We start from the raw sequence: 13,739 nt of genomic DNA, 5'->3' as shown, positions 1-13,739 counted from the left end.
TGTTAGGGAGTCATTCAGCTGTGAGCAGCCTATTTGCTTTCCAGGTCTATTTGTATATGTTTATGGTAAAGTTAAGGGTTATTAGAGCAGCAGATGCATTGTGTGTGTAGATACACGCACGCACCAACAAATGTTCTTATTCTCCCACCTCATTTCACTTAATTTTTTTTTAAAAAAAAACCCCAAACTAAGATTTTGAGAAGAAGTGCAAATTACTATCGAAATTCCCTCAGCAAGGAGGAAATACAGCTTAGTGAAAAATTCTTGCTAAAAATAAAGCATAAGCTTCTGAGGTGGAAATCTCTGCCAGAACAAGCAACATCTTGTTAGCCCATCTTCTAAATGCCATCTAACTTCTCGCTTTTAATTAAAATGCATTCTGGAGCAAAGTCTGTCTCCTGCTTCTTCGCATGTGGGGGTAGAGAGCCTCACAGGGGTGGAACAGGTGCAGTTGCCAGGAACAGCGGAAGAGAGGTCCCAAGAGACTGAGCAAAAAGCACATGCTCCTTGCAGTGTTATAGGCATCTGTTTGCAAGGTGGGTTGTTTGTCATTCGCATAATAATGATTATGATAGGAGGGAGGTGATTTGCATTCTTCTGAATTCCATCTTCATAGAACAGCACCTGTCCTCCGTTTAACTAAGTCCACAGCAGACCCTCTTTGTCTCTTCAAAGCTCTCTCTCTCTCTATGTTGCAAGCACACACACACTATCCTGCATCCCTTTCTGTAGGCCCTACATGTGTTGAGCCTTCTGCACATATGTTTGCTGTCAGGGCTGGAGTCAGACGCAGGTCAGTGTGAAAGAAGCAGGGCTCTGTTGTCGGTGAAGTTAACTCTTTATTCAAGGAAACAACATACAACTTAGCAACCATTCCCAGTAGGTCCTGCCCCTATGGAGCAGTTGCCAGGACTGAAGATTCCTGCCTTCCACCCTTTCTAAGGCTCTTCTTCTCCCGGATGTTTCTCAAGCAGTCTCAAATTGCATCTGCACACCTCTGGCCTCTGTTCTTGTCTCCTATTATCCTGCGCATTCTTGGGGTCTTGATGAAGGGAAGGGGAGCTTGTTGCAGCAGGAGAGGGGTCAAGCAGCCTCTTGACCCCTCTCCTCTTCTTCAGCTTCGGAGTCTGAACTGCTCTCTTTCACCAGCTCTTCCTGCTCACTATACCCTGTTGCCCCTTCAGCATCCAGCTCATCTTCCCAATCTTCTTCTCCCTCTGACGACGACTCCCCTGGCTCTGAGCCTACCTCCACTGGGGTTTCCCTTGGGAGTTTACTGGCTGGTGCCTCCCACCACCAGTCCCTGACACTTGCTCAGTCTATCCAGTTATTTGTGTGAACTCATCATATGCCACAAGCCAAAAAGGTGCTTCCTCCCTCCTCCTCCTTTCCTCTGCATCTGCCATCTATAGTGAGTATAACCCAGAAATCTACCACCTCATTTGGTGAAAGGTTCTAATATACCTAAGTAACTCATAAATTTACTTATAAATATGTAACTTCCTCAACTGTCTTAACAAAACAGAAGGATACAGCAGTGCTTAATTGATCTAAAATATTTCTTAGGCTTCTGCCGTGCTCTACCCTGGCCCCCCAAAACTTCCTAAGCAGAACACATTACTTGATTATAAAAGGGCCCAGAAGCTCCTAAATCAGCCAGAGGCTTCAAATATGCCCTTAAAGAAAATAGCCAGAAGGAGATGACTTCTAGGTTTTAAAGGCAGTCTAAACTTGCTTGCCCTGACAGCAAGTTCAATCTAAAGCGTAGAGCCATGGTGCTAAAATAGGGACGCGGGTGGCGCTGTGGGTTAAACCACAGAGTCTAGGGTTTGTCGATCGGAAGGTCGGCGGTTCGAATCCCCGTGACGGGGGTGAGCTCCCGTTGCTCTGTCCCAGCTCCTGCCAACATAGCAGTTTGAAAGCACGTCAAAGTGCAAGTAGATAAATAGGTACCTCTACAGCGGGAAGGTAAATGGTGTTTCCGTGTGCTGCTCTGGTTCGCCAGAAGCGGCTTTGTCATGCTGGCCACATGACCTGGAAGCTGTATGCCGGCTCCCTCGGCCAATAACGCGAGATGAGCGCCACAACCCCAGAGTCGGTCACGACTGGACCTAATGGTCAGGGGTCCCTTTATGGTGCTACAATAATATTAAAATAGATCAGGAGGTTGAGGAAGCTGGAGGCCAATAGAGCAGAGTGGGTGGGTGTTTCACAGTTTGACATCTGTTCACCCAGAGAGCATACACTGGTTAAACATATCGTGTCAGCTTTTCTGTACAGTTTGACATACAGGGGACTACATATACTTACACAGTTAATATAACATAAGAAAGGAGGTAATAGAAGTTTTATATAAATTTTCTTAGGTAAGTAGAAAAGCAAATTTAACACAGCATAAGACATTAAATAGGGACCCAGGTGGCGCAGTGGGTTAAACCACTGAGCCTAGGGCTTGCCGATCAGAAGGTCAGCGGTTCGAATCCCTGTGACGGGGTGAGCTCCCGTTGCTTGGTCCCAGCTCCTGCCAACCTAGCAGTTTGAAAGCACATCAAAGTGCAAGTAGATAAATAGGAACCGCTACAGCGGGAAGGTAAACGGCGTTTCCATGTGCTGCTCTGGTTTGCCAGAAGCGGCTTTGTCATGCTGGCCACATGACCTGGAAGCTATACGCTGGCTCCCTCGGCCAATAATGCGAGATGAGCGCGCAACCCCAGAGTCGGTCACAACTGGACCTAATGGTCAGGGGTCCCTTTACCTTACCTTTAAGACATTAAATAGACTGAAATAGGATGAACTGATTTATATATGATACATAATGTATATAACACTGGTCTTGAAAGACCTACATTGGCTCCCAGTACGTTTCCGAGCACAGTTCAAAGTCTTGGTGCTGACCTTTGAAGCCCTAAATGGCCTCAGCCCAGTATACCTGAAGGAGCGTCTCCACCCACATCATTCTGCCCAGACACTGAGGTCCAGCTCTGAGGGCCTTCTGGCAGTTCCCTCACAGCGAGAAGTGAAGCTACAGGGAAGCAGGCAGAGGGCCTTCTCAGTAGTGGCACCCACCCTGTGGAACGCCCTTCCATCAGATAGTGAGGAGATAACAACTATTTGACTTTTAGAAGACATCTGAAGGCAGCCCTGTATCGGGAACTTTTTAATGGTTGACATTTTACTGTGTTGCTAATATTTTGTTGGGAGCCGGCCAGAGTGGCTGGGGCAACCCAGTCAGATGAATGGCAAATAAAATAATGGTAATAGTAATAATAATTAATAATGTATTATATTAAACATTTTTTTTTACAAAACCCTACAACTCAAATAGGAGTAGAATAGGACCCAATCTTGCTTCCTCTGATCATCTTCCCCCTCACACAACTGAATTCTCTAATGTTGCTTTTGGAAGCCTTTGGAAAAGGTGTTTAAAGGCTGCCTCAGGACTAAATCTATTCACGCAGTGTAAGTGTATCATCTCCGCAATGCCTCTCACATAATATCTGTTCTTTATTCATGCAGTTGTAAATAAGGCAAAGATGCTGTCAGCTGGTGTGGCAGAAGCCGTTTTGAAATTTCTCAGATCCGAGATGCCCCCTGTTCAGTTCAAGCTTCTGGGGACGTTAAGAATGTTAATAGATGCACAAGGTAAAAATAAATTGTTCTCCTGTATTAAATGATTTTGCCCTTGATCTGTTGCTACGTTCCTTATAGAGGAAAAAGGGGATCTCAAGAAAATCCTTCAAATAAATTGAATGCATCTGCAAAGTGAAAAAAGCATGGACTTCTTAAAAACCTGAGATTGTCTGTAGTTATCTAAGCGCAAGCTTAAGATCTTGATTTATTGGCATAGCACAGCTTGCTTCAGTCATAGTGTGGCATGCAATGAATATCTGAAGTATATTGCAGCTTCAGGTGTTCCAAAAACCCTCTTTTCCTACACACGTGAACAGTTTTGTGACATAGTTAACTGTTATCTCAACACCTTTTATTTTTAAAAAGCACTGTTTGAGGCAACAACACAATTTTAAAGTTAGCACGCCTTGGATATAATGACCAGCTTCAGATTATTCACATTTTAGTACAAGGTATTACAAGGAATTTGCTACATCGTGTGGAACTAAAATATTCAGGTTAGCAGGACTGCAGCCCTTGTTTCATCGTGTATTTACAGCAAAATACAATTTTATTATACTGCTTGCCACTGCTTTGGACAGTCATGGATGGCAACTTTTCTCTAAAACGATGTGATGGTTGCTAGAGGAGACTCCAGACATCTTCCTTTAACTGTCTCCACCTGACTTGTTTTTGTATTGACTGCTCAAGAGCCAGTAACACAGCTTCCTTTTTGAGAAACACACTTTTAGTACCTTTGACCCTGTTCACTCCAATTCTTTTTAACCTACCTCGGGGTGGGGATCCTCAGACCCTGGTCCTTCAAAACTCTCTGTCCGGCCCTTGGTAATCTCCCCAGGCCACACCCCTCACCAGCCCTTCTGTACAACCTTGAGCAATGTCCTTTGACTGGGTTAATATTTCCCTAAACGAAATCCAGTTGGTGTTGCTCTGCTAATGGAAAATATCCATCAGCAGAATTGGAAGTTGATTATTGGCTGTTCCTCTGTCCTCTTCCCCACTTGGTTTCAGGTGGTTTCTTCTCAGATTTTTGGAGTGGGGGCCAGACTGCTTAGGGAAGGAGAAATCCTCCCCCCCCAAAAAAAAATTCTCCTTCCTCATTCTGCTAATGAACATCATCTGCTAGCAGAGCAACACCAACTGGATTCTGCCCATTGCTATTTTTGCCTCCTCTTTGTTCAAAATCAAGGTTTTCTTCTTTGTACTTTCCCACCTTTCTGGAATGTGGGGTGCTGGGTTGTGTGTGGGGGGGGGGTAAGAACAGCAGCAGCAACAACTGCCGTGTACTGAAAAAAATGCCATCTTTGTTATATGTAGCAGAAGCTGCTGAACAACTGGGGAAGAACGTGAAGCTGGTTGAGCGGCTGGTGGAGTGGTGTGAAGCCAAGGACCACGCAGGTGTGATGGGAGAATCAAACAGACTACTCTCTGCTCTTATACGACACAGCAAATCAAAAGTAAGTGACTGCTGCAAAAACCGCAAGGCTGTGAAATAAGTTTGTGTTGCCACAGCAGCTTCACTTCTCCGAGGCAGATTGCTCCCCTTGTAGAGGCAAGGATCTGAACCGCCTGAGGTGGTGTGGCTTGTCCAAAGTTATCATGTCAGCCTACCCTAGCCTTTCCCAGCCTGATGCTTTCCAGATGGCCCATGGTAAAATAGGATGGGAGATTTAGTCCAAAATATCTGGAGGGCAACTGGATGGGGAAGGCTGGTCTAGGCTTTACTTGTTACATGTGCAACACTGGACAAGCGTGGCTAGCGATGTTGAGCTTCTCCCTCTGTGTTTGCATACAAGAACCTGTTTCTGCACGTGAGATGGCTTTTATGGGTCAAGATTCAGGTGTAAAATTACCGGTACCCGGATTCTGAGAATAAATTCTCACAGTGTATTCAGTTGCATCAACAACTATAGTTCTCTTCCCCAGGGAGGTTAACCAGGTCCCACTCTTCTGTTTGCTTTGTTAGTTTCATTTGCATGCAAAAATGTCACAGCACAATCCTTTTGAACGCTACGGAATATAAACTATCATAAACACGTTCTGTTTTAATGGGCTTCAGCTTGTGGCTTGAACAAGGAGAAGAAGCACAAAAGGAGAGAGAGTGCGTGTGTGCGCGCGCGTGCCGTTTTCATCACTGTTACATTTTCCTTGCCATTGCCTTTCACTTAATCATCTCATTCAGTCAAAATATCAAATCTACTTTAAATGCCAAGGCCGTGGTCTCAAACTGTGCTGTACTTAAGCTGAAGCTGGAAAATAAATGTGCAGAAATGTAATTGACGCCTACTGTTCCCGGAGTCGCAGGTGTGTGTTTTCACATCGGCAGCAGTGGCACACTTGAGAGGCACATGGGCCACAACACAAGCGGCTTCAGGTGCTGTTCTGCTTTGTTGCTGGTCCCCTCAAAAAGCTTGGGGGCAAAGTGATGGGGTACTGCTTTAACTGTGCACTGTGTGAGTACCCTACTTTTGTCTGTCCCTCAATTGACCAACCTAAGAGCTTCATTTCAGCATTACAGAAGAGGAAGAACTTTTCTCCTGCAGTTCATGTCCAGCGGGGAACTTGGAAGGTTCTGAATGAAAAGGCTGCTACAGGATTTAACAACTACAATGTGGGCAGGGGCACCGCCTCTGAAAAACGGTAGCAGCAGCAATGATTTGACTTTGGTGTCAGTTGGTTAGAGTGCGGTGGTACTGGTAATGCCGATCCCCTTATGGGCCACCAGCATATTCCTGCATTTCAGGGGGTTTGAGTAAAGGATCCTCAGGGTCCCTTCCAATTCCATGATTCTATGTGATGCAGGGACATGTGGGCAGTGCTAGAGCCAGCCAGCATGGTATAGACTAGATGTTGGAGCTCCTTGGCTACTTGCCTGTCTGGAGAAGTCTGATCCGCCTTTTGGCGTGCAACTCAGCATCATTTGACCTGGAATTCAGAGTTAAATGGGTTTTCAGGTGTTGAGAAAAAAAGCTTTGCCAAAGACCTGGAAAGACACCACCAGTCACAAGTAGACTAACCCAGAGACTTCCAGATGTTGTTGGACTGAGACTTCCATCTTCCCCTAACCATTGACCATGCTGGATGGTCCAATGGGAGCTGAGTAACATCTAGAGCAGGCATCCCCAAACTGCGGCCTACAACTCCCATGATCCCTAGCTAACAGGACCAGTGGTTTTGGAAGATGGGAATTGTAGTCCAAAACATCTGGAGGACCGAAGTTTGGGGTGCCTGATCTAGAGTTAAACTTGGGTCTCCAGCTGTTTCTGGACTACAGTGCCCATCATCCCTGACCACTGGTCCTGCAAGCTAGGGATGATGGGAATTATAGTCCAAAAACAGCTGGAGTCCCAAGGCTGGGAAACCCTGATATAGAAGGTGCCACCTTGCCTACTCATGGCATAGAGAAAACTCTGCTAAATAAACCAGTGTTCTGACTGCTTCATATGTTCACTTCTGAGTAGGTGGGAGCCAAATCTTTCAAGTTTTGTTTTGTTTTATAATAGCAGTTGTAAACCACATACACACTCTTGTTATGTGTGTAATATATCAATATAGTGTACATCAGGCACGTCCAACAAGTAGATCATGATCTACCGGTAGATCACTGGACGTCTGTGGTAGATCACTGGCTCCTCCCAAAGAAGCTCAACAACTATGGGTCCCCTAAAAAAAGCCATTAGCCCCCCAAAACAGGGCCTTCCTTCCTAAAAAAAAGCTCAATTTTGACCTGAACCCCCCCAAAAGGGGGTAGATCACTACCAGTTTTTAACACCCTTGGTGTACATTATTGAATTGTTCTGTTTTGCTTATCTGTAGCAGACTGTCGTCTTTTCCTCATGTCCTGCAATACTTTGCATTATCTTTTTTTAGGATGTAATTAGGACCATTGTTCAGAGCGGCGGTATTAAGCATTTAGTTACCATGGCAACTAGCGAACACGTAATAATGCAGAATGAAGCTCTTGTCGCCTTGGCACTAATAGCAGCTCTAGAATTAGGTAAGTATCTCTATGGTTAACGCTTCGTACTCAGGTCTCTGTTGAAGGAGAGGGAGTTAAGTCAGGGTTAAGGCATGAATGAATAGTGAACTGCTTCTTGGTGAGGGTGAAAACTTAAGTATTATTCAGGCATCAGTGCAGACATGGGCAGCAAAATGGGCTGTGGCACCTGCTTCCTGGTGGGTGTGGGGACAGGGAAACCCATAAGTGACTAACAGTATCAAAGCCAACAGCCAATATGACTGTGTCAAACCTCACAGTGACATGCCGCTTGGATGTGTGAGTGAAGCCTTGGCCTCTTGCCACCATCGCTCAGGACTCAACACTTCATACATAAATTGTGCCTCTCTTTCATAATTGCCCAATGGACTATTTCAGAAAAATTAAGCTTTAGAAAATGTAGTCACTATAAGAACAGTATTGGATGTCTTTTGTTGTTTCATCGTTACACTTCCCCCCATCTTTTCTGTAGTGATTTGAAATGACGAAGTTTCTGGGTTTTTCTCCAAATAGTTTCTCTTTAGGTAAATGACAGGAAAAAAAGAGAAAGGCTGTAGGGGATAACAGGGTCAAAAAACGGTTCTTTTGGTTCAAGAAGAACCTTATGGGAGAGAATAGGTTATAGGGAGAGAATTTATTGCTGTATTTCCCAGAGACAGAATTATTTGAGGACATGGACTTGTTTAAACCTCCTTCAACAGCATTTTTTTTAACTCTGAGGGGGTACATTCTACTACCCCAAGCCAAATTCCCCTGTATCTTGAGCGAGTCAAGTACCCTCACAATAAGCCACGTGTGCTTGTGTCAAAAGAAGGAAACTTATTTCAGTTTCTGTGGATCACCTTTTCTTTGGGCCACCCCATGGGCTATTCAGTCCTCCAAAGCGCTTCATTGGCTGAAATAAAAAGTACCCCAAATTTAGGCATCTGTAGGGAACTTCATGGGGTATTATTTTGTCCCCGGCTCTTTTGATGTTCTTAAAAGAGAATTATGTATTGGTGGTTAAATGTGCTTCCTTTGATCCCTTTTATTGGTGGTGGGAGATTACCCCAGCATGTTACATTGACCAGGGTAAACACACAGCAGGATTCAATTGGAACTTGTGGGATTTTTATTTGTCCCAAACAGAGGATATTGTAGCCCTTCCTCTGTGTAAATTCTGCAATTGAAAGTGTGCCTTGAGTGGACTTTACCCCAATTTCTTGGATGCTCTCCCAGTAGACAAGACATATATACAATTGGCTTTCTTCAACACAATTACGCTTCCCTCCCTACTTTCCTTCACCAAGTAATATAAATTTAGATTCTGTTCAATTAAGCGAGGCATGTATTATGGTTCCACGGCACTCTTTGTACTAGAATATGTCAGTAAATGCCACCCACCCTACCCCCCCCCAAGAAAAAACAAAAGGAAGCCAGTCCTTCAGAGTTAAAAGTTCCCATTTTGTTTCGATTCACAGCCACAGCAGAGAAGGAGCTTGAAAGTGCTCAGTTAGTGCAGATTCTACACAGGCTGCTTTCGGATGAGAGGAGTGCACCAGAAATCAAGTACAATTCCATGGTGCTGATCTGTGCTCTTATGGGATCAGGTGAGTCTTTCCACAGCTTTGCTTTAGATCAACTTTCAAAAAAGTCATGAGGGTTGTACATTACGTGCCCAAGGCTGACACACAAGCCTATTGTTGAGCCAGGAGTGGCATGCAAATGACAGCTCCAATCAAGTCTATTTGCAGCAAAGGCTGGAATTCTATGTGCATTTACGAAGAAGTAATCATTGAACATAGCAGTGAATGCATGCTTATTTGGACAGAGGTCTCATGGAAAGCAAGGGGGGCTTGCATTCAAGAGAGATGCTAGTTTAACTCAGCACATTGAAGACAAAGGTGCCCACCTCCTCCTTGTTGTGCTCATCTAATATAGGCTAGGAAATTTGAGAGATTAAAAAATGTGATCCCACTCCTCTGGTCTCAAGTAAAAGCACATTCTACCTCTATGAGACCCTACCATTAGACTCTGTGTACACCACTCCATAGTTACAACTAACTTTAGCTGGACTGGTGCTTCTGTATTAGAAAACCAATCTCTGAAACTATTAGCATAAAGTATGGACCTACTGGTATGCCACTGAAATATGAGGGCTGGTCCATGTGATTTCAATCTCTGTTCTACAGCATTCATTACAAAACAAAAGCATAAGAATGGTGCATTTGCTCAGACCCATGGAGAAAGTCTGTAGCTTAGTGGTAAAGCTTGTGTTTTGCATAGAAGAGATTCCACGTTCAATCCCCGACATCTCTGGGTAAGACTGGGATAAAAAAAATCTTGCCTGAAATCCTGGAGAGCTACTGTGAACCAGGGATGGGGAACCTGTGGCCCCTCCAGATGTCCTTGGGCTCCAACAACCATGGCCAGTGGTCAGCAATGTTGGGGACTAGAGTCCATGAACATCTAGAGCCATTGGTTCCTGGTGTACCAATCACCCAACTGATATACTGTTCCTATCTAGCGTCGCCCCTCTCAGCCCAACACTGACTTGCAGTTAGAAAGCATCTCATTAAAAGGGAGGAAAGAGTTTAAAACACTTGTTGGAAAAATGGCGTAAAGTCTGGGTTTCTCATTTTAGCTTGTCATCTAAGCAGCTCCCGAGAGGTGGGCTTGCTTCTTAATAGTCCTATAAAATTGGAGATGAGTGGGTAGCTTCCCAACCTGTCGTCTTTTGTCGACATGTGGTGTTTTTTGTATCAACCTTAAAATAATCCTTTTCGCCCCTTTAGAAAACCACCCATCCCCACAAAGACTGCAGTCAGTCCACCATTCTAGGTAGCTAGGATACATTTTATAGCCCAGGCATCCCCAAACTTCGGCCCTCCAGATGTTTTGGGCTACAATTCCCATCTTCCCCGACCACTGGTCCTGTTAGCTAGGGATCATGGGAGTTGTAGGCCAAAACATCTGGAGAGGCCGCAGGTTGGGGATGCCTGGGATAGCCATTAGAGCCTTCAGTCTTGACAAAGAATTCTTTCTGTTGGGTTTGCTGCCACCTCTGCGAACCAGAGAGCTTTCCTGTTCCAACAGATGCTTTATGTTGAAGATAATAGGGAATGTATGTAACATCAAAAGAATGAAAGCAGAACATTCATTGCCATCAGAGTCATTGCTGTGCGCCTGAGTGTGAGAAGAGAGGACTTGGTTTGTCACTAGAACCTTTAATACCCAGAGAGAAACACCTGCTGTAGATATCAAGCTATCCTGGAAGTAGGAGGCTCTGTAGGGTAACAGAATTGATTTGTAACAGCTCTCTTGTTAGTGAGCAGCCTGTGCTGTTGCCTAAGCAAGCCCCAGTAGAATAAGCGTTGTGTGTTTACCTCAACCCTGGTATCCTCCTAGCGCCTAAAGCAGCTTTTTCATCTTCCCCCGACCATGACAACTAAATTAGACAACTAAATCCAGCAGTGTTGAGCAGACCTCTAGATGTACTCAAAAAACAAATATTTTGAGTACTGTGCACTTGCATCATTCGTTCCATTTCTTCTTTGTTGACATAGCACAGTCCGTGTTGGCATCTTAGTTAAGAGGAACAGAGGAGAGCAGGTTGCTTTAATTACAACCACCATTTAAGCCGTAGCAAAAAATCACTGCCTGGATACTTGCTTGCTTTTTTTCTTCTTTTTGAAAAGGCACACTTTATTCAGGTACTAAACAAGGGCACAGTCCATACAGTGCCCTCTGGAGACTACAATTCCCATCGCCACTGGCCAAGCATACTGGGAATGATAGGGACTGCACAGAACAGCATTCTGTACTGTTAAATTACTCAGCTAGTATAAGAGGGTGAATGATTCCTTCAACTAAGGCGGTCTACAATAAGTGAGGGGCAGGATTTTGAAGGCTGCTTCTCCACTATATGTTCATGAGACAAGAAAGGGGGCCGAGGCGAGTCTCACTTGTATTGGACTACAGCTCTCAGCAGACCTACCCAGAAGATTGCGTGAGGTGGGACTTAGGGGAGATGTAGTACAAAAAGTTTGGGGGAGGCTGCTCTGTTACATAGTGTCTCTCATGAAAGGGGGACACGTCCTGTGACACAGAGCGGGGCCTTCTCCCCACCCCCACCCCTTCCTTTAACAGCATTGGTGGCCCCATTAAGAACACCCCAGCTCCAAACAGGAAGGCGTTGCAGAAGCCCTGCACTACACCCAAGCCTCACTCTGTATGGAGCATGGCTTAATTTCAGCATCATCTAATTACTCTTATTCAGGGAAGGGCCAAGGCTCAGTGGTAGAGCACAGGTTGGTGCAAAAGACCTTAGATCAGGCATCCCCAAACTGCGGCCCTCCAGATGTTTTGGACTACAATTCCCATCTTCCCCAACCACTGGGTCCTGTTAGCTAGGGGTCATGGGGGTTGTAGGCCAAAACATCTGGAGGGCCACAGTTTGCAGATGCCTGCCTTAGATTCAATTCCTGGCAGCTGTGGACAATAGGGTCAAGTAACTGATAGGAGACACTGCGCCTGAAATGCTGGAGAGCTGCTGCCTCTCAGACAAGACAATATTGCACCAGATATTGGCCCTCGTAGTCTTCAGTCATGGCTAACCAGAGCTAGAAGCATCACCAGGGCTGTAGAGAGGGAGGCTGGGCATAAGAGCCCATTCAACCTCTGACAGGCCCCAACTGCAACTTCCTTTTAAGGAGATTTGATGCATCCTAGTGCCAGGTAGTTGTTTTGCACTGCAAACGCCTGCAAGAAAAGATGTATATATAAACAGAAGGGGGTCCATCTCCTGCCCACACAACACAACAAACAGAAGAAGAAACTTGCACACGGCCACCTATTTCTCCACACATCAACTCACGTTTGCTAGGTCTCCCTCGCAAGACTAAGACAGATCCCATTTGCTTGCAGATGATATGCAGAGCAAGGAGGAAAGTGTGTGCGTTAATTGGCTCCCTAAATTTAAGATGCTTGAAAAGTACCGCTTACAGCCACCAGCACCACTTATTCTCTAGCGACCGCGTTGTGCCAAGTTGACAAGGCCTCTGTTCATTGCTGCTTCCCCAGAAAAGGCAAACAAAAGAGCAGCTGCACACATAAAGGCCCAGCAGGAAAGTAACCGTCTCGCTTCTGTTTGACAGAACTCCTTCACAAGGAAGTGCAGAGCCTGGCCTTTCTAGACGTCGTATCAAAACTCCGCAGCCACGAGAACAAAACGGTCGCCCAGCAGGCTTCCCTCACAGAGCAGAGACTCGCCGTGGAAAGCTGAGGAAAGGGGTACCCGCGCTCCCACCTAGCATCGCGTCACAGATTTCACCTCTCGTCCTGTCCTGCTGCGTTTCTCCCACCCACTGTGTCACTTGTGCATGCATGTAACATTCCCACACGGATCGAACTGCTGTAGGTACCTCTCTCTCTCTCCACAACCGAGATTTCTATAAACCCATAGCCAGTCGCCATCAACATGGACCCTGTCTCTCTTACACACAAACACAAGATGTCTCCTAGCCCTGTTAATTGTTCTACATGTATTCTCGTTGCTTGAGCCACATAGTAGAATGTGCATGTTGTAGTCCTATAATAATGTAAGAGAGAGAAAGACGTGGTACTACTACATCAACAACTCCTCCCCTCGTAGCCCAAACTCCGTAACAAGTGTACTGCTAACTTAGGGACAAAGCACAGGAGGCAGCAAGACCGGGCTGGACTGCCAGGGGTTTCAGAAAACGGGGAGGGAGCCTCTTTTGGGAAGGGAGTCTTGCTGCTCACTCACTGGTCTTGCATATTAATGTCAACCTTATGGTACCTAGAGGTAAACAAATAAACTCCAGTGCGCTCACACTTTACCTTGCGTGTTGTTCCTTTGTGCAGCAATTCGTGTATCTGGGGATGGGAATGAGTCTTTTTTCTTTCTTTTTTTAAAGCAACTTAGCTTCTCTTGTCGCAAGTAGTTATAGCCAAGGACATACCTGCATCAATCACTAAGCTGGCTGTTCCTCTGCAGTGGGTGATGGTGTTCATCATGTATCCTCTCTAGAACATAGGTCTTCCAATGAGAGGGTTGGGACCCCACAGGTGGGCTGCAGGAAAGTGGTTGCCACCACGCTGCTCTGTGGTG

General features: G+C 45.5%; 1 protein-coding gene across 17 annotated transcripts in view; it reads left to right on the top strand.

The window, feature by feature from the left end:
- Nucleotides 1-13,467, top strand: part of RAP1GDS1 (Rap1 GTPase-GDP dissociation stimulator 1) — a 111,751-nt gene extending 98,284 nt beyond the window's left edge. For 9 of the 17 annotated variants that reach the window (XM_035112296.3, XM_035112295.3, XM_035112300.2 and 6 more), the window contains 5 exons: nt 3,517-3,642; nt 4,948-5,087; nt 7,501-7,627; nt 9,088-9,216; nt 12,763-13,467. In XM_035112296.3, the coding sequence (XP_034968187.1) occupies nt 3,517-3,642; nt 4,948-5,087; nt 7,501-7,627; nt 9,088-9,216; nt 12,763-12,890 (650 nt within the window). In that variant the 3' untranslated portion in view covers nt 12,891-13,467. The remainder of the gene's footprint in view (nt 1-3,516; nt 3,643-4,947; nt 5,088-7,500; nt 7,628-9,087; nt 9,217-12,762) is intronic. The other 8 variants (XM_088661141.1, XM_088661137.1, XM_088661140.1 and 5 more) reach the window with 1 other exon arrangement.
- The last annotated feature ends 272 nt before the right edge of the window (nt 13,468-13,739 follow it).

This window comes from Zootoca vivipara, chromosome Z1, assembly GCF_965207765.1.
Source record: "Zootoca vivipara chromosome Z1, rZooViv2.hap1.1, whole genome shotgun sequence".
Classification (NCBI taxonomy): Eukaryota; Metazoa; Chordata; class Lepidosauria; order Squamata; family Lacertidae; genus Zootoca; species Zootoca vivipara.
The sequence above is the reverse complement of the archived record's forward strand: the minus strand, read 5'-3'. Positions and strand labels throughout refer to the sequence as shown.